Genomic DNA, 24,721 nt, shown 5'->3' on the forward strand with positions numbered 1-24,721 from the left:
CATAAGAACATAAGAAATTGCCATGCTGGGTCAGACCAAGGGTCCATCAAGCCCAGCATCCTGTTTCCAACAGAGGCCAAACCAGGCCACAAGAACCTGGCAATTACCCAAACACCAAGAAGATCCCATGCTACTAATGTAATTTATAGCAGTGGCTATTCCCTAAGTAAACTTGAATAATAGCAGTTAATGGACTTCTCCTCCAAAAACTTATTCAAACCTTTTTTGAACCCAGCTTCATTAACTGCACTAACCACATCCTCTGGCAACAAATCCCAGAGCTTTATTGTGCATTGAGTGAAAAAGAATTTTCTCCGATTAGTGTTAAATGTGCTACATGCTAACTTCATGGAATGCCCCTTAGTCTTTCTATTATCCGAAAGTGTAAATAACCGATTCACATCTACTCGTTCAAGACCTCTCATGATCTTAAAGACCTCTATCATGTCCCCCCTCAGCCTTCTCTTCTCCAAGCTAAACAGTCCTAACTTTTCAGCCTTTCCCCATCCCCTTTATCAGTTTGGTTGCTCTTCTCTGTACCTTCTCCATTGCAACTATATCTTTTTTGAGACCAGAATTGTACACAGTATTCAAGGTGCGGTCTCACCATGGAGCGATACAGAGGTATTATGGCATTTTCTGTTTTATCCACTATGATGCCTAGATCTTTTTCCTGGGTGGTATTTCCTAATATGGAACCTAACATTGTGTAACTACAGCAAGGGTTATTTTTCCCTATATGCAACACCTTGTACTTGTCCACATTAAATTTCAACTGCCATTTAGATGCACAATCTTCCAGTCTTGCAAGGTCCTCCTGTAATGTATCACAATCCGTTTGTGATTTAACAATCACAATCTGTTTGTGATTTGATAACCTCACTCGTATTCCTTTCCAGATCATATATATATATATGTATATATATATATATATATATATATATATATATATATATATATATATATATATATATATATTGAAAAGCACCGGTCCAAGTACAGATCCCTGAGGCACTCCACAGTTTACCCTTTTCCACTGAGAAAACTGGCCATTCAATCCTGTTTCCTGTCTTTTAACCAGTTTGTAATCCATGAAAGGACATCACCTCCTATCCCATGACTTTTTAGTTTTCGTAGAAGCCTCTCATGAGGGATTTGCCAAATGCCTTCTGAAAATCCAAATACACTACATCTACCAGTTCACCTTTATCCACATGTTTAACAACCCCTTCAAAAAATTGAAGCAGATTTGTTAGGCAAGACTTCACTTGGGTAAATCAATGTTGACTGCGTTCCATTAAACCATGTCTTTCTATATTGCTTTACGATTTTGATCTTTAGAATAGTTTCCACTATTTTTCCCAGCACTGAAGTCAGGCTCACTAGTAATTGAAATCTCCCATTATTATTGTACTGCCAAATTGGTTAGCTTCCCTGATTTCTCTTAGCATTCCATCATCTGTCTGACCATTTTGTCCAGGTGGATGATAGTATACTCAAATCACTATACTCTTACCCAACACACATGGGATTTCTACCCATATAGATTCTACTAAGCATTTATTCTTTTGTATGATCTTTATCCTGTTGGACTCTACCCTCCCAGACATAAAGTGCCACACCCCCACCAAGTTGATCCTCCCTATCATTGTGATATAATTTGTACCCTGATATAGCTCTGTCCCACTGGTTATCCTCCTTCCACCAAGGCAGAGTTCTGTGAAAGATCGACCTTCTATATGGATGAAACCACTTGTAACCCGAGACAACCTCTCATGCCAAAGGGGCGCTGCAACTGCTTCTTATTCTCCGGCAACCAAGGAACCAGAGATTCGCCCCACTTACGGGCCAATTTCTCCAACTTGCTCCCAAACAAGAGCAAGCCTTTAAAAGGCATTTTCGTAAGATTAGCTTTGGAGGTTGCGTTGGCCAACCAATTTCACAGAAATAGTTGACACCTTGCAGCTATTACCAAAGCCATTCCTCTAGCCGAGGTACGGACCAAATTGCAGCCTGCATATGCTAAAGAGGTGGTGGCAGGTTCCATAACTGCCCTGGAATTCACCCCAGAATCAGCAACCTCCTGAGAGAGAAGCAGACAAGAGCGAGCCACCAGGGCATAACAGGAAACTATTTGTAAGGTCACTGCCATGCTTCAAGGGCTTGCTTAAGGATGGCCTCAATTCTCCTATCATGTATATCCTTCAAGGCCACTCCTTCCTTCACAGGGATAGTCGTCTGCTTAGAGACAGCACAGACAAGTGCATTCACTCTCTCACCACCAGAAGCAGGGGGGTACAGGCCTTCCAATGTGCGACCCCCTTTGAAATTTGCCTCTGGAGCATCCCATTCAAGATCATTTATTAAATGGCTTCCATAAAAGGGAAAAAAAACCAAGAGGCTTTACGCAAGGAAATCAAAATGGGATTCTTCTTTGGTTAGCAATGGAATCTGCTCTAGGTACACCCAGCATCTTCAAGGTCTGGGAAATCAGGGCCAGCAGATCATCTCTATGAAAGACCCAGGCTTAGCAAAATCAGAGGAAGACAATTCACCCTGAGCCTCTAAAGCAGCACAGACATGTTAGAGGTCACTCCAAGCTGAGATGTCAGAATATGACAGGCAACGGCATTCTGTGAGTTCAGCTGGCTTGCACCAAAAAATTTCAAGCGTATAGGTTTCATGTGCACAAAAATTAGGTGCCGCTAAAAAACACAAAAGATGCCCCAAAATCTAGGTGCACCGGTGGAACACTTAAAAATGTGTGCACAAGAACTGCGCCCAAAACTGAGCGCACAACATGTATGCAAAGCCGGACGCACTAGGTACACAGACGTTCCGATAGAGGGCAGTCGAACACGCCCAGAAGCATGCCACCGTAGCCTACCTTGCAGTGAGCGGGAAAAGCCTAACTGCGGGGCCTCTCTCTCCCGGACTGCTCAACTTAATATCAGGCTGCCCAGTTCCCCTAGCCCCCATGGAAGCGGGAACCAATGTTGCAACAGCGTGCCAAGCATGGAGACTGGAAGAAATTCTGCAAAACTCCTCTACACTGTCTTTTTTTTTTTTTTTTTAAACTTACCAGATTTTAGCCTTACCCGGCTGAGTACAGAGAGAGTCTCCAGCTACTGGGGGGGGGGGGGGGAACGGGACGACACAGCATCTGCCGACACCGCCACGCTCGGCTTCCTGCTACCGCTGCCTTGAAGCTGTAGAATCAGCTAAGTCCATGCCGGTATACAAAAGCTACTGGACTAAGGCACACATTTGAAGGACCAGGAAATCGCCTCAGGAATTCTCAAACTGAGGGATGGACCATCTGGTATCACTGCAGGAGAGCGAAGCTTTTTGTTTTTTCTTTCCAAGGTCTTTTTTAAAATTATCCTTCCAAAATCTGAAGCAATCCCCATAGGGAGATGCACGCCCACCATCTGCTGGAGACAGAGAATACAGACAGGCTGAGGTCTTTGCAGGAGTATATATATATATATATATATATATATATATATATACTGTGACATCAACTTGCTGCATCTCCATCTGCTGGCAGGGGAGCATAACCCACTGGACCTGAGTCCATCTGTCTACATACAAGGATAAGAAAATACATAAATAAATCTTGGCTTTTTTTATTTCTCTTAGTTCTACTTGGTTCTAGTTCCTCTGAGCAGGTTAAGCAGTTGCTTACCTGTAATAGGTGTTTCTCCTAGGACCTCAGGATGTTAGTCCTCACATATGGATGACATCAGATGGAGCCCGACACACAAAACATCTCAAAGTTTCTAGAAACTGACTGCCACACTGAGCATGCCCAGCATGCTACTATCCACGTAGGGTCCCTCTTCAGTCTTATAATATTTAATTCGTGAAAAATATGTAACAAAAGAAACCAACTCTGCAGTGTGGCAGGTGTGTTTCGGGAGGACTAACATCCTGCTATCCTAGGAGAACACTCGTTACAGGTAAGCAACTCTGCTTTCTCCTAGGATAAGCAGGATGGTAGTCCTCACACATAGGTGAATACATAGATACAGGCTACTCCCGACCAACAAACAAGGCCAACAGGCATCCAAACCAGATACCAACGGGCACAACAACTTCAGTGCTGTCAGCTACTGAGGGAGTCAGCCTAACCCCCAAAAAAGGGCCCAAGGTAGGAAGAATTGTTTTTTGTGTCTGAAAAAGATTACGAAGGACAGACTGATCAAAACTGCTGTCCTGTTGACTATCCTTGTCCAGACAGTAATGAGAGGCAAAGGTGTGGAGGGAACTCCAAGTTGCCGCCCTGCAGATTTCATGCACGGGTACCGCATGCAAGTGAGCCACTGAAGCTTACATGGCCGTCAAGTTGCAATCCTGCTTGCGCGTAGCAGAATGAAATACAATCTGCCAGCCAGTTTGACAAAGTCTGCTTGGCACTGCGACTCCCAATCTGTTCTTATCAAAGGAGACAAAGGGTTGTGTGGACTGGCAATGGGCAGCCATCCAGTCCAGGTAAAAGGCTAGGCCCCTCTTACAATATAGGGTGTGCAGGACTCATTCACCTCGGTGAGAGTGCGACCTTGGAAAATAAGGTGGGCAGGACAATCGACTGATTGAGATGGAACTCTGACCACCTTTGGTAGGAACTTAGGATGCTTGTGCAAAACCACCTTATGAAAAAAAATTTGTATAAGGTGGGTATGACAAAGCCTGAAGTTCGCTGACCCTGCGTGTTGAGGTGACTGCAACCAGGAAAGTACTTCAGGTCACAAGATCTCAGGGGCTCAAATGGGGCTCTCATGAGATTGGTCAAGACTATGCTGAGTTCCCAGGATACTGATGGGGGTTGGATCGGAAGCTTGAGCTGAAGAAAGCCCCACATGAAATGCCCATGAGAGGATGAGTTGAAATGGACGAGCCATCCACCCCCCCAAATGATACCCTCCAATGGTACTGAGGTGAACTCTTACAGAGGTGGACTTCAAGCCAGCATCGGACAGGTGCAACAGGTAGTCCAGAAGTCTTGGGGTGGAACAGAACGGATCCAAACCATTTCCCTTGCACCAGGCCGAGAACCTCTTCCACTTGAGATTGAAAGTCTTCCTAGTTGAAGGCTTCCTGAACTCCACCAGGACCCAAGACATGCTGCTCTCAGAGAGCTGCAGGGCTTGCAGGTTCATTCAGTCAAAATCCACGCTGTGAGGGACAAGGCCTGGAGGTTGGGATGGCCCAGCCTGCCCTGATCCTGCGTGACCAGGTCCGAGGCAGTCCCTAGACTGATTGGAGCCCTGAGCATAGATCCTGCAGAAGCGGGAACCAGATTTGCCATGGCCAATAAGGCTCAATCAGGATCATGATCCCTTGTGTCCTGTTGAAGTTTCAGGAGAGTCCGACACTAGTGGAAGCAGAGGATACGAATATAGGAGACAAGTGCCCCAATGATGAGCGAAAGCATCGGAAACTGGCCAGCCATCCAATTCCATGTTCCTGTTGTACGGCGGAAGATCCGATCCGCCACCTCCTGTTTCAGAGACCATTCATGGGGGCGGGAAGACCTGACAAAGCGTCCGCTGTCACGTTTTCAGTCCCAGGCAGGTGTATGGCTCACAGGAGAATGCCCTGCAAGACAGCCCAGGACCAGATCTGTACCGCTTCTTGACAGAGGAATGAACTTGTTTCCCCCTGCTTGTTCAGGTACCACAATGCCACTTGGTTGTCTGTTTGCACCAGAACTACCTTGTTGGCCATGTGATCCCGAAAAGCCCAGAGAGAGTGCCGGATTGCCAGGAGCTCCAGGAAGTTGATCTGAAGACACTGCTCCTGCGAGGACCATTGACCCTGGGTGCTGAGACCCGGAATGTGGGCTCCCCAACCCATGTGGGACGCATCCGTAGTGAGGACAACCTGGGAGGGAGAAACTTGGAAAGGCATTCCCACTTCTAGGTTGGACAGGGTCTCCCACCACAAGAGGGACTGCTGTAGTGGTGTGGTGATCCTGATGCAAGCTCTAAGTTCTGGGTGTCCTGATACCACCGAAAGTGCAATGTCCACTGCACTCTGCGCATGTGCAGTCAAGCAAACGGTGTGACGTGCACAGTCACTGCCATGTGCCTCAAGAGACACAAGATCCTGTTCACAGAGGCTTGGTGGCTGCGAGAGATCGATTCTGCCAGGGACAGCAGACAATGCTTGGTCCCGGGGCAAAAAGGCCTCCCCTGGACCATATCAAACCTGGCCCCAATGAAATCCAGCTGCAGTGATGGAACCAGCTGGGACTTCGAGTAGTTGATTGAAAACCCCAAGGTCTCCACGATCCGGATGATGAAGTGGAGAGAATGTATCACTCCCTGCCTGGTGTCGCTTTTGATGAGCCTAGGCCTTTCGTGAAGACATGGGGTGCGGATGCAAGGCCAAAATGCATCACCCGAAACAGATAGTGCTCCTCCTCTATCAGAAATGGAGGTATTTCCGATGGCAGGGGGAGACTGCAATATGAGCGTAAGAGTCTGAGTTCAAGGGAGGAATGCCAGTTCACAGTCCTGAGGGAAGGAATTAGGGCACTCAAGGAGACCATTTTGAATTTTTCTCTTATGAGAAACCTGTTCAACGCCCTTAGATCCAAGATAGGCCAAAGGCCTCTGGTTTTCTTGAGAATCAGGAAATACTTGGAGTAAAACCTCTCAACTCGCTGATTTTGAGGAACAGGCTCGACTGCTTGAGCCATTAAGGTGGAGAGCTCTAGTCGAAGTATTCATCACAGACCTCCAAAAGGGACACGGAGGAGATTGTGGAGGGTTCCATTGGAAGTTCATTCTGTACCCCCACCAAATGATAGATAGGACCCATTGGTCCGAGGTGACAGAGCCAATAGTCGGCAAAGATTTGTAGATGGCCCCCCACTGGAGGGTTGCTCCTCGGGGGTAAGGATTGCTGACAAACTCCCTCTCTGCTAGTCAAAACCCCATGGTGGGGCTCTACTGCAGGGCTGGGGTCTCGCCGGCGGATAATACTTTCGCAGCCTGTAAAAAGGTTGCCTTGAGAATTGCTGTGATGGCTTTTTTCCAGAGGACTGAGGGTCTGAGGTGCTGGCCAATAGCTGCTGGAGGGTTTCATGATAGTCCTTCAGCTGTGTTACCACTTCTTTGATCTTATCTCCAAAGAGATTCTCCCTGGTACAGTGCAGGCCCGCTGCCACTCTTGCTGCTGTTTCAAACACATAAGCCGAGCAGACTTCACATGTCACACTCCAGGCCTTGTTGGATCACCTTCAGGAAATCTTCCTGAAGCTGATGTGGAAGGTGCTCCACCACCAGAGGTTTCTGGAATAGTGGCTCATATAGAGCTGATAACATGCAATCCAAGCTGCCAACATGGACCCCTGGAAGACTCTCCTTCCCGGTGACGGTCCTGGTGGCTCTGCATGGCCTACCCGACCACCAGACGCACACGTCTCTTTAACTCCTCCTCGAGTGCTGACGAGGACAGAACAGCTTGAGGAGTAGGTAGCAAAACCAGAACCTCTCTGGAACCTGTACCTTCCACCTAAATCAGTGGAGATCATTGTGGCCCTTCAGGTTCCACGGAAGGCAAGGTTTCCTCGGCTTGGGAACGCTTCGGGGGGCAGCATGGTCATGGGGGGGCAGCATGGTCAGGGCCAGTGACCTCCCGTGGTTGGACATATATGACAACAAGGATTGATGGCAATGTTTTTTTCACTTCCCTCGATGCTCAGTCTGGTTTTTCCCCGGAGCTGAATGGTAACATGGAATAGTCTTAGTTTTTGGGTATTTGCCAGGTTCTTATGGCCTGGATTGGCCACTGTTGGCAACAGGATGCTGGGCTTGATGGACCCTTGGTCTGACCCAGTATGGCATGTTCTTATGTTCTTCGAGAAAGATCTGACACTGGACAGCCCCTGCACCCAGTTCAGCCGGGTATCCAGCAACGGAGGAGATACCAAAGGGGTCGGGGTCTCTAGGACCTCCCGACCCTTTGGTGTCTATGCCCCTGATGGCGAAGTCAAGGGTTCTGAGTTTTTGACGCCAATTTTTCCATTTTATTGAGGCGCACACAACAGCCACAGCCTCGGATTTCATGCGGTGCCCCCAGGCACAAAACGCAGACCTCATGAGAGTCTGTGATGGACACAGTCCTGGGGCACTGGCGGAATCCAGATGATGCCATAGGAAAAAACACTGCACGCAGTCAATGTCCGGCAGCTACCGGAGAGCAGCACCGTTAGGAATCGACCACAACACCTGATAACTAACCCTGAAGCGCAGAGGGACCCAAAGGGATTCTGGAAGGAAAGAAAATAGTTTTCCACAGAAAAAACCCACAAGCTCCATGGTCACAAGGCTTCAGCATTGCGGAAAAAGACTGAAGAGGGACCCCACGTGGACATGTGGATAGTGGCATGCTCAGTGTGCTAGTCAAAGTTTCTAGAAACTTTGAGAGAAAAGTTTTCCGGGTTAGGCTCCATCTGATAATGTCACCCATGTGTGGGGACTACAATCCTGCTTGTCCTAGGAGAATACAGCCTCCTCACAAACTTGGGTTTCTTTCATGCCAGCAACTTTAGGCTCCACATGGTCAAATCAGTTTCTGTAGATGTCCTGGGAAATTTGTATGGCATGCTGATCAGCACTATATCCACTGTCTGATCCTTGCTCACATATCAAGCTATAAGATTAAACCACTGTTATTTACTGTCAGGCCTTATAGATTGGGTATCTGTGGCCCCAGGCTTTTCAGCCATTTTCATTCACCTATCTGGCCCAGGTCCAGTTCCAACCAAATCCAAAGCCTCCAGTGCTGCAAACTTGCTAAGCATATTTTGCTTAGCTGAAACTAAAACAAAACTTAAGATGAGTTGAGTAGGTGAAACAAAAAAAAATCTTCAGGTGGTGAAATCTGAAAGATATAAATGGTGGTCTCAGCCTGTCAAATGATAAAACATTCCTGTTGATCCAGATTGGCTCTGGATGTGACAAAGATTCTTTGCTTCTAAAAAGGAAAAAATATTTACTGTATTTCTATAATGTTAAAAGTGCATTGTGTGTTTAGCTGCATGCATAAACTTCCTAGAAAACAGGCAAAAACTGCAGGCCATTCCTTTTCTGGTGCATGGTTACATCTAGATGCCCCTTCAACTGAGAAACAAATGAAACATTACTGCTTCTCTCAAAATAAATGTTTCTCAACGTACTGTACCTTTTCAGCAGCATTAGTTATTTCCAAGTCCGCAATAATCTCTTTACAAGAAATCACATTCTGTTCCATGTTCTGGAGCTCAGCTGTCTGGAAGAGGAGTCCTAGTTTAGTTTAGTTACAATGATTCATCTTACCTCTATATACACAAACATAGGGGTTGAAGCAAAAAGATGTACTCAAGCACAGCACTCATTTTAACTCTGTCGTGTGCACATTTTTTATGTGCAAACTCTACTACCAAAGCAGCAAGGCATTTTGCACACAAAATATGCACATTCAAGATTGCTCATTAAGTTGGCACCCTCACGTGGAAATTCTATGCTAATAATGGCATTAGGTATTAACTCAATATATCCAAATAGGGGTAAGCATATAATCAATTTTAAATGATCCCTAACACACATCTTTAAAACAGCATTGTATTCAAACATATACCAGTTTTAATACAGATTGACTTACATGTCTTGTACATACACATTACATACATGTTAACTTGCATCTATCTTATGCATAAATTTTACACAATACATACTCATATGCAAAAATATTTTAGCAGTAAATGTCATACAAATGAAGAAAAAACGATCACACATACATACTAGAGTACTCACCAACTCATACACACAATCATCTATAAAAACACAAAAATATAACTCAGGAAAACATAACTTCCCAATTGTATTCACAGTTCATAAGAACTTATTTAAAATGATACTACTTCCAACTTGAACTTCCTCATGTACAGCAACTAATCTCCAAGGGACAATTCCATTCTCAGAGTCTCAATCTTCATATGAAAAAATCTCGACTGGGGTCCAAGTTTCGCCCTGGGGCCCAGACTTGCCTTTTGACGAGCCTTGATGTTTCAGCGATCTTTTGTGACATGGTGTCTCGGTGTGATGCTTTGATTACTTCTCTTTGTGAAGTGGATGCCAATGTAAGATTTGTGTAGGACTTCTTTTCAATGATGGAGAATGGAGTGAATATTAGTTCTCACTAAGTTTATTATATTTGGAATTGTTCCACTGAAGCAACCTCATTTTCGAGGTAAAACTTGGGCCCCAGTCAGGCTCACCCTCGGGGGTGAGCCGTGCAGAGCAAGCAGCAAATTTGGAAAACAAAAAAAAAAATCCTGAGGCAAACGAGAAGGCAGGAACCCAGTGGTAAGTCTTGCCGCGCCCCTGCTACCTCAGCCGGCCTATCAGGAGCCGACTGAGGACCCTTTAAAATCTGCAGCGACTCCTGCTGCGTCGTGCGCCCGAAGGAGCGCGACCTAAGGGGCCTGCCCCTTAGTGCGCCCCCAGGACAGAGGCCCCCTCGCCTGCCACCACTCCCTTACACTACTTCATCCGAGCCTTCACCCAGCATTGTCCAGCTTCCATCTTTTCATCCAGCCTCTTCCAGTTTCGGCCAGCATTCATCCAGCAGTCTGCCAGTCCTAGCCGCACTCATCCAGCTCTGCCACCTTCTGCCAGCATCCACCAGCACTCATCCAGCATTCGCCAGCATCTACCATCATCTACCCACATCCAGCTTTCATCCAGCAGTCTTCCAAGTCTTTGCCGCACTCATCCAGCTCGGCCAGCTTCTGCCAGCATTCACCATTTGGCCAGGCTCATCCAGCTCAGCCAGCTTCTGCCAGCATCCACCATTCAGCCAACCTCACCCAGCACTCATCCAGCATCTACCCGCATCCAGCTTTCATCCAGTCTTCCAGCAGTCTTCCAGTCTTTGCCGCACTCATCCAGCGCGGCCAGCTTCTGCCAGCATCCACCAGCCTTTGCCAGCATCTATCAGCATCTCATTTGCCAGCATCTGCCAGACCGACATATACTCAACTCTCTCAAGCAACCATCAACATGCTCAACCTACACTTCATCATAAAGACACCCTCTCAATACCCAACCTGCTCCTAGTGTTCCAGCACAAGCACCTTACCGCTCCCGCTCAGACTCCAGACAACCACAACAGACAAAAAAAACATTCAACTCTCTCAGACAGCTCCCTACACACAAGCAATTCCCAACTCTCCCATCCAATCACCAGCAGTCATCTCTAAGACCGACTCAAAGACCACTATCTACAGCTCTTACACACAACAACCCTCCTTTTCTATACCATCCGAGAAGGCACTATGCAAACCTACCCCATCCCTATCATTTATCATCACACCCACCACTCGAAGCTTTCACAACGAACCCCGAGCCATACTACGAGATCACTCATCCCAATCATGATTTCACCCCTCACCATATTCTCTCTAATCCTCTTAAACACTCAGTCCCTTACAAAGAAAACCCACATCCTTAACAATTATCTGCTGGACTCCAAACCAGATGTCTGTGCTATCACGGAAACCTGGTTAAAAAGTTCCAACACTCCCCTGCTAAACCAATTACCGATACACCTCTATGACTTTTTCTCAATCCCAAGACAAAAAAAGAGGAGGCGGTCTGCTCCTAGCCACCAAAAAAGAACAATCTCAGCCAGCAGCCAGTCAAGTCCTCCTCCAAAAAACTGGAACTAGGTCTGTTCAAGTCAAAACATATTCAAATTCTTCTAGTATACGCTCCGCCAGGATTACTGGACACCGATGCCTCCCCCCTCATAAAAAACATTGCCAAACACATCAACACAGATTCACCAGCTATGATACTGGGGGGACTTCAATCTGCATGTTGACGCCTCACCGCTCTCTCCCAATTGTGAAATCTTCCTCACCAGTCTCCGGGCTATGGGCTTTGAACAAATTATCAATAAACCCACCCATAAAGTAGTACACACGCTCGACCTCATCTTCATAAACTCAAACCTATTATACAATAACGTTCCAGACTGCACCCCCGTCCCCTGGTCTGACCATTCCCTGATATCTACTACCCTCACAACTCAAGGAAACCCTATTCAGCCTCAACCTCATTCTACCATCCACTTCAGGAAACCATGTGCCTTCAACATTCTCAGTGAATATCTATCCAAGGAACTCCCTAACCTGGATATCTCCAACCCCAACTCAGCCCTTCTATCCTGGCGCAATATCACGGAGTCAATAGCCAATAAACTTTGCCCCAAAGCGATGAAAATTATCAATTGGACACAAAAAAGGAAACAACCCTGGTTCTCACCAGAACTTAAACGGATGAAGCAAGACCTCAGACACAAGGAAGGCACATGGCGTAAGACCCCCAATACCACAACACTATCCGATTATAAACGCACCCTCCATCTCTACAAGATCTCTCTTTTACAGACAAAAAAAAAATACTTTTATGCCAGCAGAATTCATGATATACAATATGATGCCAGGGCCCTGTTCTCCTATGTATCCCAACTCACAAAACCCTCTGCCCCTACCATCCCAGACGACCAGGCTCAATCCAAAGCAAATGAGCTAGCACTCTTCTTTCAGGATAAAATTGCAAACACACTGGCGCGTCTCCCCTCTAACTCAATCCCCCCCACCCTAAACTCCAACACTACATCTTACCCTGGAGCCACTCTCGACTCCTTCGAGCCCACTACCCCTCTGGAGATTGAATCCACTCTCAAGAAGTTGAAACCATCCAGCCATCCGTCGGACCACATCCCAACTAAACTTCTGCTCCTCATCCCGGGCACTATCTCCAGATCACTGGCTAACATCATAAACTGCTCCCTAGCCCAAGGAATCTACCCGGATGAGCTAAAAACGGTGTCCCTCAAACCCCTCTTGAAGAAACCCAATCTGGACACAAAAGAACTCTCCAATTTCCAACCTCCTTTTTCTAGCGAAACTCACAGAGAAAGTGGTGAACACACAGCTCTCAGACTACTTGGAGGAACACAAAATCCTATACCCTTCCCAATACGGCTTCCGTAAATCATCCAGTACTGAAACCCTCCTCATCTCCGTATCAGACCACATTTATTTATTATTTATTTATTTAATGTTTTTATATACCGTTTTACCAACATTAAATGCTGACCAAAGCAGTTTATAATACCACATCCTGATGGGCCTAGACAAAGGGCTTTCTTTCCTGCTTGTTCTCCTAGACATCTCTGCCATGAACCACGCCATCCTTCTAAATCGCCTCTCAGACATCGGATTATCAGGATACACCCTCAGATGGTTCAACTCCTTCCTCAACAACAGAAGCTTCAAGGTTAGAATCAATACCAAAGAATCCCCAAAATTCAAATCAACTCTAGGCATCCCCCAAGGCTCTGCTCTATCCCCCACCCTCTTCAATATCTACCTACTGCCCCTCTATCAGCTGCTCACAAACCTAAACTTAATACACTACCTCTACGCATATGACGTTCAGATCTTGATCCCTATCAAAGAATCCCTTCCAAAAATGCTTACCTACTGGGAAAACTGCCTTAAGTCCATTAACAGCCTCCTCACCAGCCTGAACCTGGTTCTCAATAAGCCAAGACAATAATCCTTATCTCCCCCGACCACTCGGCTCGCACAGATCAGACATTCCCCAAATCCCAGACCACTCAAGTAAGAGACTTAGGAGTAATCCTTGATAACCATCTGAATTTAAAGAAATCAATCAACAATATCACTAAGGACTGTTTCTATAAGCTTCAAGTTCTGAAAAGACTCAAACCCCTTCTTCATTTCGAGGACTTCAGAACTGTCCTCCAGTCAACGCTGTTCTCTAAAACTACCTATTGCAACACTCTCCCCTCTTGGGGCTCCCCACCTCCGCCACCAAACCACTACAGATGCTCCAGAACGCAGCAGCTAGAATCTTAACCAATACTAACCGGGGAGCTCACATCACTCCCATACTCCGAAACCTGCACTGGCTGCCAATAAAATACAGAATCTTGCACAAGGCACTCACCATAATCTACAAAATCATCCATAATCAACTACCACTAGACCTTCAGATCCCATTCAAACTCTACTCATCCGCAAGACCCATCAGAGAAGCATATAAAGGAACCCTACAAGTCCCACCAACTAAATCCACACGCCTAACTTCCAAAGAACGTGCATTCTCCACAGCGGGCCCCGTCATTTGGAACAACTTGCCGAATGACCTAAGATTGGAATCCTGCCTTCCAACCTTCCGAAGAAAACTTAAGACCTGGCTTTTCCTCCAAGCATTCCCCTAATTTCTAAAATGTTAACATATTTATCAACCAGACTCAGCCCAACTGACTAGACTCTCGGACCAGTCCCAGTATATACATATATATACATATATAGTTTTTGCTGTCCTTCTACTTCCTGGCTACTCTAGCCCCCAAGTTCAATCTCCTTTTTATATGTAACTGTGCTTTGGCCTTCTTGTTATATGGTTATTTAGTTAGTCCCTAAGTTCCATGTAAACTGGTTTGATATGAATCTTTTCATGAAGGTCGGTATAGAAAATGTTAAATAAATATTGCTTATTTGGGGAAGTCATTTTGATTTTTAGCCAGTGTATGTTTTTTCCTTATTAGGTATTAACACCCCAAGCAAAGAGATGCACTGGCTTACCTCCTGTTTTCTTAGTGCCTCAAACTTAACTTCTAGACTGAGAGAGAGTTAAGTTTTTGGTGCTAGTGTCAGTCTATGGACAGAAGCTGGAGTTCCGGTGCTGGGACCTGTAGTTGGGATTTTATGCATAGAAAACATGTTTGTGCACAAAAAGCATGCTTTCCACATATAAAATATGATTTATGCAATATGCCTTTAAAAACACTTTCTGCACCAAGAACATTTTTTCTGCACATAACTCATTTTACATGCATAAAATGTTTTCTGTGCAGAAAGTAATTTTGTGCACATAAGTTTTTTTTTTTATGCCTGGAAATTGCGATTTTTTGGATAAGCTATGTTTACTGTATATAAACGTGCTTTTCTGTGCAAATTTTCTAGTTTACGCACATTTTAACTTCTGATGAATTAGCTTTTCTTTCTGCATCAGAAGTTTAAAAAAAAAAACCAAAACTAACTTGTGCATTAAACACTGTGCTGAATTTCATCAGTTTTAACCATCAGCTTTTTGCATTGGCCTTATAAATAGAAAACAGTGGCAGTGCTCCATAGTGAAACCACCTCATTTAAAAAAAACCTTATTTGTACAGAATTACAAGCAAATTCTCATAGATCTCAAAGTGTATCTATTTGGATTTTTAAGATCTAGAATAAAGACATTTTTACAGATTGGAATGTCAATAGCAGAAATTTCTGGTTCTCTTTGGAGAAGCAAGGGGGCAGGGTAAGGAAAAGGCAGCAAATTTATTTATTTATTTATTTATTTATTTATTTATTTAATTAAAGGCTTTTATATACCGGAGTTCATGTACTAGTACATACCACTTCGGTTTACACAGAACCAATATTGGAAAATTACATCAAACAAGTGGGTATAAAATAACAAGGCTAACTTTGTAGGAACTTAGAACTTGAGGTAAAGGAGAGAACAGGACCAAGTGGTAACAGATCAATGTAAATAGCTAAATAATAAATACAAATTCTTACAATAAATACAAATGCTTACAGTCTTCAAAATCTAAGTTTACATCTTCAGAATAATGTAATTGGAAGGAGACTAGTTTTTAGTTGGTATGAAAGTGGAACTGCTTACCTATAACAAGTATTTTGATGAAAGCACCACAAGCAGCAACACATACTGGTCATGTGACTTAGCTGATGCAAAGAGTTTCAGAGCTTCCTTAGAATCTTTGCAGGTATGGCCAGTAGTTTTCCCACATGCCACCTGAATTGCAGTGGCTAAGTTTAGTGGCTAGCCAAGCTTTGAAGAAAAACAGGTGGGATATATGGCTCATAGCACTGCTATCATCAAAACAGTCATTACAAGTAAATACATTAATTTATTTTTCACTGATAACAGGTGCAACAGAGCCACAGGGAACTCCCTAGCTAAAGATAGTTTTCAAATACAAAAAAAAAAAGGGGAAGACATTTGAGAACATAAGAACATAAGAAAATGCCATACTGGGTCAGACCAAGGGTCCATCAAGCCTAGCATCCTGTTTCCAACAGTGGCCAATCCAGGCCGTAAGAACGTGGCAAGTACCCAAAAACTAAGTCTATTCCATGTAACCATTGCTAATGGCAGTGGCTATTCTCTAAGTGAACTTAATAGCAGGTAATGGACTTCTCCTCCAAGAACTTATCCAATCCTTTTATAAACACAGCTATACTAACTGCACTAACCACATCCTCTGGCAACAAATTCCAGAGTTTAATTGTGCATTGAGTAAAAAAGAACTTTCTCCGATTAGTTTTAAATGTGCCCCATGCTAACTTCATGGAGTGCCCCCTAGTCTTTCTACTATCCGAAAGAGTAAATAACCGATTCACATCTACCCGTTCTAGACCTCTCATGATTTTAAACACCTCTATCATATCCCCCCTCAGTCGTCTCTTCTCCAAGCTGAAAAGTCCTAACCTCTTTAGTCTTTCCTCATAGGGGAGCTGTTCCATTCCCCTTATTTTGGTAGCCATTCTCTGTACCTTCTCCATCGCAATTATATCTTTTTTGAGATGCGGCGACCAGAATTGTACACAGTATTCAAGGTGCGGTCTCACCATGGAGCGATACAGAGGCATTATGACATTTCCCGTTTTATTCATCATTCCCTTTCTAATAATTCTCAACATTCTGTTTGCTTTTTTTGACTGCCGCAGCACACTGAACAGACGATTTCAATGTGTTATCCACTATGACGCCTAGATCTCTTTCTTGGGTTGTAGCACCTAATATGGAACCCAACATTGTGTAATTATAGCATGGGTTATTTTTCCCTATATGCATCACCTTGCACTTATCCACATATCTGAGTACAGTAGGTACTGATGTCACATAAATCAGTCTGGAAAATCATCTAAAAGAACTACTCATACAGAGGAAGCCAACTCCACCCTCACTGCAGACTGCAAGTTAAAAATACTGACCTGGATACGGCACAGACTTGCCCAGTGGGTCATTCTATTCACCTATTGACAGAGTAACTGAAACATGCAATTTGGTACATCTGAGAGGCTAATTCCAAATCACCTTATATCGAAACACTTGATACCAGACTGGAGTAGGCCTCAAACAACCGGTGCAGCTTGGGCTCAGAGCAGGAGGCTGGGGAAAACTCCAGGTATGGCTACTTCAGAGGATGGGCAACCTCAGTCACATTTGAGTTCTCATAGCTATGTATGGACAAGGAATTCCAACATGCTGAAGCCTCCACTTGCCGGCTTCAACTCCAAAGCTGAGTCTTTCAAGCCATTGAGGTGCCTCGAGGAACTGGAGTGGGATTTGTTCCACCTTCTAAACCTATTCTCAGTCCCAGGTATCAAAGCAGCAGAGGACAAAAGCAGCTTTGGTCTGCAATTTTGACTTTCTTTAGGATCTGAGGCTAACTCTGAACTGGATTTTCTTGTACTGGCTAGGTAGACATGGAACCTCTCCTGCTGGGCCTGAAATAGTCTTGGTGACATCTTGGAATGGAAGTTTACAATGACATGGCCTGTGTCCAAAACTTTGTAGCACTCAACTTGATTCATAAAGGACATCATTTGCAAGCACCTTGGGTACCTTTTGAAGACAATGGCTTGCTTCTTGAACATGAAGAAAATTGTCAACAAAAAAATCAAAGAGAAGAAATTCATAGGAATGAGGTGACCAAGAGAAAAATAAACCAAACATTAATAAATAATCCCCCAAAATGTATGACTGGGCTGTTAGCATTGAAAACAAGTTCATGATGTAGAACTATTTTTTTTTGTAATGTGAGTGGCAGCACCATATGAAAAATGAAACTTGAAAATGTCAAAACGTAACTAGTTTACCACTGGGAAAGAGGAAGAGACTCAGTTGGAGGAAGAGCTGCAGAGTGAAAAGAAATGCTGAATTATAGCCTATGAAGCAAAAACTGTGGGCCTGGGAAATATCTTCAAGGTAACGTAAAATAAAGATGCACAACCCACAGAAAACTACTATGCATATCTGCAAAGCTTTAAGATAGATCTGGAATGATCCTTTACTTTGGCAAAAGTCATGTGACCTATGCATGAGCTCTGTTTCACTTGCTTGTCTGTGAAAAGTGCTGTGATTGTTAAGATTGGAGAAATTACTTACCTGATAATTTTGTTTTCCTTAGTGTAGACAGATGGACTCAGGACCAATGGGTATAGTGTGCTCCTGATAGCAGTTGGAGATGGAGTCAGAATTCAATCTGATGTCAGCACTACATATACCCCTACAGGAAGCTCTGCTCTTCAGTATTCTCCTCGAAAAGCAATTGTGGATATATGTGTGTTTGAATAACTTGATTAACGAACTGGTTGACGTGAAATTTAGCTGGAGACCGCCAGTGCACTCAACCAAGAAATGCAGACACCCGGTAACTATGGGAGTCCTAACTAGAGGTAAAGCGTTGCTTACCCGTGCTTGTCTTGCTCTCGGGGACTGTCACCCGAGGTTTCCATATTATGAGGCAGCAGTCTACACTAAGGAAAACAAAATTATCAGGTAAGTAATTTCTCCATTTCCTAGCGTGTAGCAGATGGACTCATAACCAATGGGATGTACAAAAGCTACTCCCAATCCGGGTGGGAGGCTGCCCGTGGACCACTTAGTACTGCCCTAGAGAATGCTGTGTCCTCCCTGGCCTGAACATCCAGGCGGTAGAACCTCGAGAAGGTGTGAATGGAGGACCAAGTCGCCGCCCGACAGATCTCAGCGGGTGACAGCATCTTGGTTTCTGCCCAGGACACAGCCTGGGTCCTTGTGGAATGGGCCTTGACTTGTAGAGGTGGAGGCTTGCCTGCTCTAGGTAGGCCGCCTTGATTACTTCTTTCATCCAGCGGGCTATGGTTGCTCACAAGGCAGCTTCCCCTTGTTTCTTCCTGCTGTGAAGGACGAATAGGTGGTCCGTCTTTCCAGGTAGTGGTTTAGGAGTCTGCCGATGTTAAGATGGCATAGGCGGCATGAGTCTTCCGAGTCCTTATTCTTGTCTGGAGATGGCAGCGAGATGATTTGGTTTAGATGGAAATGAGAAACCAACTTTGGAAGGAAGGAGGGGACAGTGCGCAGCTGTATGGATCCCAGTGTGAATATGAGGAACGGTTCCCGGCAAGATAGCGCTCCAAGTTCTGAGATGCGACAGGCTGAACATATTGCCACTAGGAATGCAGTCTTCAAGGTCAGGAGCCGTAGGGACACACCACGTGTAGGTTTGAAGGAAGCTCCTGCTAGGAAGTCGAGTACTAGATTCAGATTCCATAGGGGTACAGACCACTTTAATGGTGGTCAGATTTGCTTGTCCCCTCTCAGGAAGCGGGAGACGTCTGGATGGGAAGATAGACTGATGCCGTCCACTTTGGCTCTGAAGCAGACCAGCATGGCCAGTTGAACCTTGGAGTTCTTCAGGCTGTCCTGCAGGAATTCCAGGATCATGGGAATTTTGACTGTCCGCGGAAGGATGTCACGGTCTTCACACCAGGCTTCGAATATTCTCCATATTCATATATATGTTAAGGATGTGGAAAACTTGCATGCTCAGAGCAAGGTGACAATTACTGCCCTCGAGTATCCGCTCTTCTTCAGGCGAGTCCTCTCAATGGCCAGACCGTAAGAGAGGAGGATCGGTCCTTGTTAGAGCAGGTCCTTGTGTGGAGGAAGACAGTGGGTTCCCCACCAGAAGTCTTTGCATGTCTGCGTACCACGGCCTTCTTGGCCAGTCCGGGGCCACTAGAAGTACTAGCCCCCTGTGGTGTTCTATCTTGCGGATGATCCCGCCCAGTAGTGGCCATGGAGGAAAGGCATACAGCAGGTCTTCCTGTGCCAGTTTTGGACGAGGTTGTCGATCCCCTGGGACTGAGGGTCTCGTCTGCCACTGAAGAACTTGGGAACTTGGGCGTTGGACCGGGTTGCCAGAAGGTCCATGGCTGGGGTTAGCGGTCTATCATCAACTGGAAGACTGGATGACAGCCTCCATTCCCCTGGGTCTAGACTTGGTAATCCGCAGTGACGTTGTCTTTTCCCGCGATTTGGGCGGCTGAGATCCCTTGCAGGTTTGCTTCCGCCCATGTCATTAGGGGGTCTATCTCCATGGACACCTGTTGGCTTCTGATTCCTCCCTGGCGGTTGATGTAGGCCACTGTTGTGGCGTTGTCTGACATGACTGACAGCTTCTCCTCAGAGTCTGTGTCTGAATCGTAGGCAGACTAGTCTGACTGCCCGGGCTACCAGTCGGTTGATGTTTAATCCTGACTCTTTCTTGTCCCATTGCCCCTGGGCTCCCCACCCTCTGTGAGTGAGAGCCAGGTCAATGGGGATAGTCTTACTCCCTTGCTCAGATGGTCTTGTAGCCACCATAGGAGCTGGGTTCGAACCTCCGCTGGCAACTGGAGGCAGACTGTAGTCCTGGGACATCAGGTTCCATCGTGACAGTAGGGAGCGTTGTAGTGGTCGCACGTGGGCCCTTGCCCATGGTACGACTTCTAGGGTTGATGTCATGTTAGAGGACTTGTAGGTAGTCCCATACCGTCGGGCAAGCACCGTTCAACAGTTTTCTCAACTGGTCCATCAATTTCCTTCTCCTTGTAGGGGGAAGAATGACCTTGTCCTGTTGGGTATCGATCCAGCCTCCCAGGTATTCCAGAGATTGGGAGGGCTGCAGATAGCTCTTGGTTGCATTGACGACCCATCTGAGGTTCTCCAGGAGGTTCTTGACTCTGGTAGTCATCTGATGACTTTCCTCTGGGGATTTTGCCCTGATCAGCCAATCGTTCAGATATGGGTGAACGAGGATTCCTTCTTTCCTCAGTGTCACTGCCACTACGACCATGATTTTGGTGAATGTCCGAGGGGCTGTAGCTAGCCCGAAGGGTAGCGCTCGGAACTGGTAGTGATGGTCCAGGATCGCGAAGCATAGAAAGCACCGATGATCGTGATGGATCGGGATGTGCAGATAGGCTTCTGAAAGGTCCAGGGAAGGCAGAAATTCTCCCGGCTGTACCGCCATTATGACCGATCGTAGGGTTTCCATGAGGAAGTATGGTACCCTCAGGTAGCGGTTGACTGACTTGAGGTCCAGTATGGGCCGGTACGTTCCCTCTTTTTTGGGGACGATAAAATAGATGGAATAGTGTCCAGTATTTCACTGGTGCGTGGGCACTGGTGTTATAGCCTTTAAGGCGAGCAATTTGGTTAGTGTGGTTTCCACTGCCATCCTCTTGGCGGGGGAATGGCAGGGAGATTTCACAAATTTGTCTAGAGAGATGCTGTGGAAGTCCAGAAAGCATCCATCTCGAATGATGGTTAGGACCCACTTGTCTGATGTTATCTTGACCCATCTTTGGTAGAATCGGGCAAGCCTGCCCCCTATGGCTTCTTCCTGTGGATGGGTCTGTTGATTCTCATTGTGGGGTGTGACTGGGGCCTGGACCTGAGCCAGCTCCCCTCTTGTTGTGTTTGTTCCGAAAGGACTGGCCCCTGCCTGCGGGGTGAGGTGCTTGGTATGTATTCTTATACGGGCTGAAACGCTGTGATCCTCCGCCCCTGGATGTCTGGGGGGAGGAGCGTTGGCTTCTCTTGCTCTTGTCCTCCGGTAACCAAGGTACTGGAGATTCGCCCCATTTGTCGGCTAACTTCTCCAGTTCGCTGCCGAACAGGCGGGTTCCTTTAAACGGCATTCTCGTGAGTTTCATCTTGGACGTCGCGTTGGCTGACCAGCTTTGGAGCCAGAGTTGCCTTCAGCCCGAAGGATGAGATTCCCCTGGCTGAAGTGCGCACCAGATCGCATCCGTGAGGAAGGATATTGCTGGTTCTAATGTTTTAACGGGAGTGGTTGTGGTCCTGGCCTGTGACAAGCATGCGTGTGTCACCACGGCACAGCAGGCAGCGATTTGCAGTGACATAGCTGCTGCCTCAAATGACTGTTTAAGGATGAACTCCTGACGTCTGTCTTGGGCATCCTTGAGTGCCGCCCCTCCTTCGACTGGAATGGTGGTGCGCTTTGTGACTGCGCAGATCAAGGCGTCCACTTTGGGGAACCCCAGGAGATCTTTGGCTGAGGGTTCCAGTGGGTATAGGGCTTCTAGGGCCCATCCTCCCTTGAAACTGGCCTCCGGGGCATTCCATTCCAGGTAGATCGGCTTGCAGCAATGGGAAATGGCGTGAGGCCTGACGAAGCCCGACCAGAAGAGGGTTCATCTTTGGCTCCGCTGAGGCGCTTGTGTCTGGGATGGCCAGCTCCCTCAGACTCCCGGACACGAGGTCTGGTAGTTCGTCTCTGGAGAAGAAACGCATCATGGTTCGTTATGGTTCCGTTCCTGGAGGGAGTCTTGGTCTTCCTCCGAGGTGTCCGTGTCGCCTAAGGTTAGGCTTTTGTCTGGAGGAGGCAAATCTCTGGGAGGTTGAGAAGGGCCTGGGAGGTTAGGGTCCTCTAGTGGAGGCTGTGGCATCGGTGGTGCCGATTGCGCCTGGATGAAGGTTTGCAGACCTTTAAAAAAAAGGTTCCTGGGTCTATATTGAACCCAGCAGCGTTCCCCGAGAGCCCCGTCTGGAGGGCCGAGCTGGGGATAGAGAGGACCGGGGTATTATCAGTGGATGCGGATTCCTGTACTGGCTGGGGGGGCGGGGGGGAAACCTTGCCCTGGTTCTCCCAGAGCCGTCTCGCACTGTAGGCACAGGGTGGTAGTGCAGCTCTTATGTGGCAGGCTGGGCAGAGTGCTTGTGTTTTGGCTTTCTTGGCCGGTAGTGCCATGGATTGTGCGCGTAGAGGCTTTCAAACCCGGTCTGTGCATTTATATGCGCGCACCGGGAGGCTTACATATGTGCTCTGGGTGCGCAGAGGCTGTGCATGCAGGCTGCGAAGATATGCGTGCAGGCCAGTCTGTGCGCTTACGGAGATGCACGCGCCGCTGTGCGCACAACTATGTTATGTGCCTGGCTCACCGCTCAGTTAGGCGGACAGTACTCAAGACTTCCAGGACCTTTATAACTGGCCATTCTGAAACAACTTGGCTCTTATCAGCCAATCATCCAGGTACTGATGAATCATGATCCCCTATTTGTACAGGAAGACTGAAACCACCATCATCAACCTTGGTTCTGTGGCCAGACTGTAGGGAAAGTTCTGAACCAAAAATGTTTTCCTAGAATGTAAAAGTGAAGAAACCTTTGATGATCTTCCCTGATGAGAATATAAAAAAAGCCTCAGAGAGCTCCAGAAACAATAGGAACCTGCCTTGCCTCTCTGCCATAATTGAGTTAAGTGCTTCCATATGGAAAACGGGATACCAGAAGGCATTTGATGAATCCTTTCAGAACGAGCATGGGTTGGTAGGAACTGTCCTTTTTCTGCACCACCAAGCGGATGATATTGGTGCATAATATAAATGTTTTTAAATAGATTAAATAAATACCGGCTCTGACCCTAAGCCTCGGAGTACTGGAACCACAGACTGCAAGCATAAATCTCAAAGGAAGCTTGCTAAGACTAGCCTTGATGCTAAAATCCTCCTGGCTGCATTGGCAAAGGAAATCGACCTAAGGGGAACCTTATAATTTAATACCATGTATCAGCCATAAAGGCGACCCCCAATTCTAACTGAATCACTTCCTGACTTTCTGGGTGCTGTTGAACCCAGCACAATACCGAGCCACATATCCCCTACAAATGGAGATTTGAACTGCCAAGGATATGGAGGTGAATGAGTGCTTCAGGAGTGACTCAGTCATCCTATCAGAGGATCCTTGAGAGCCATGCCACCTGCTACACGTTGTGCCTGAAGGGTACTGACTTGCAGCATCTGAAGATGCTCTCTGATCCTGCTTTCAGTAAAGCTGAGATCATGCTACAGCGTAATGCAATGGGACAGACTTTATAAATACACTGCAAAAACGTCTTACCCCTGAAGAAGCCTACGAACACGTATCGTGTCGGGTCAGGCTGGTGTTGCTAAAAAGCTGTCACCACCTACGCTACGCAAATGATAAGTGTCTTGTCTCTTAAAATATAAAAAGTATATAAAAAAGAAAAAATGCAAATCACAGAATGTGGATACCAATGATTAAAATCAAGGTTGATTCAGTCAAACAGCTATCAAACGTACTGGTGAATAGTACTTGTGCAAGTTTGATATACCCGTTGTGAGCATTCTCTGATAATATTGAGAAGCTCAATTGACATATGAGGTACCACATTCTCGCCAAAATATCTTGATAAAAATAGTTTTCAGCTTGTGCATATGATGTTGAATGCAATATAGTTTATTAATACATCATACATTTTACAGTTTCTAATTTCAATCTCTGATCTCCCTTGGTAGCGGATACAGCTTGTTCATGTTCTTCACAACCTTAAGTCCCCCCTTCAGGGGACTCTCATTGTGACAGAACCATTCCCTTCAATGCCTTATGAAGGAGAAATGCCTTTGATTGAGTGTGGGTTCCCTGCAGGACAGATCTCTTACAAGCACTTCCTCAAAGGAATCCAAAAATTACCTTATCCTTTTTGAATAAGGAGATGACAAGAGGAATCCTTTTAGAGGAGAACCCCTTTCCTCCAA

The 24,721-nt window shown here is 46.0% G+C and overlaps 1 protein-coding gene across 2 annotated transcripts in view; it reads right to left on the bottom strand.

Moving 5' to 3' along the window:
* The window catches only part of KIF15 (kinesin family member 15), a 428,798-nt gene that overhangs the window by 122,265 nt on the left and 281,812 nt on the right, over positions 1-24,721 (bottom strand). For both annotated transcript variants that reach the window (XM_029589694.1, XM_029589695.1), the window contains exon 24: positions 9,196-9,282. In XM_029589694.1, coding sequence (XP_029445554.1) covers positions 9,196-9,282 — 87 coding nt within the window. The remainder of the gene's footprint in view (positions 1-9,195; positions 9,283-24,721) is intronic.

This window comes from Rhinatrema bivittatum, chromosome 2 (assembly GCF_901001135.1).
Source record: "Rhinatrema bivittatum chromosome 2, aRhiBiv1.1, whole genome shotgun sequence".
In the NCBI taxonomy this organism is placed as follows: domain Eukaryota; kingdom Metazoa; phylum Chordata; class Amphibia; order Gymnophiona; family Rhinatrematidae; genus Rhinatrema; species Rhinatrema bivittatum.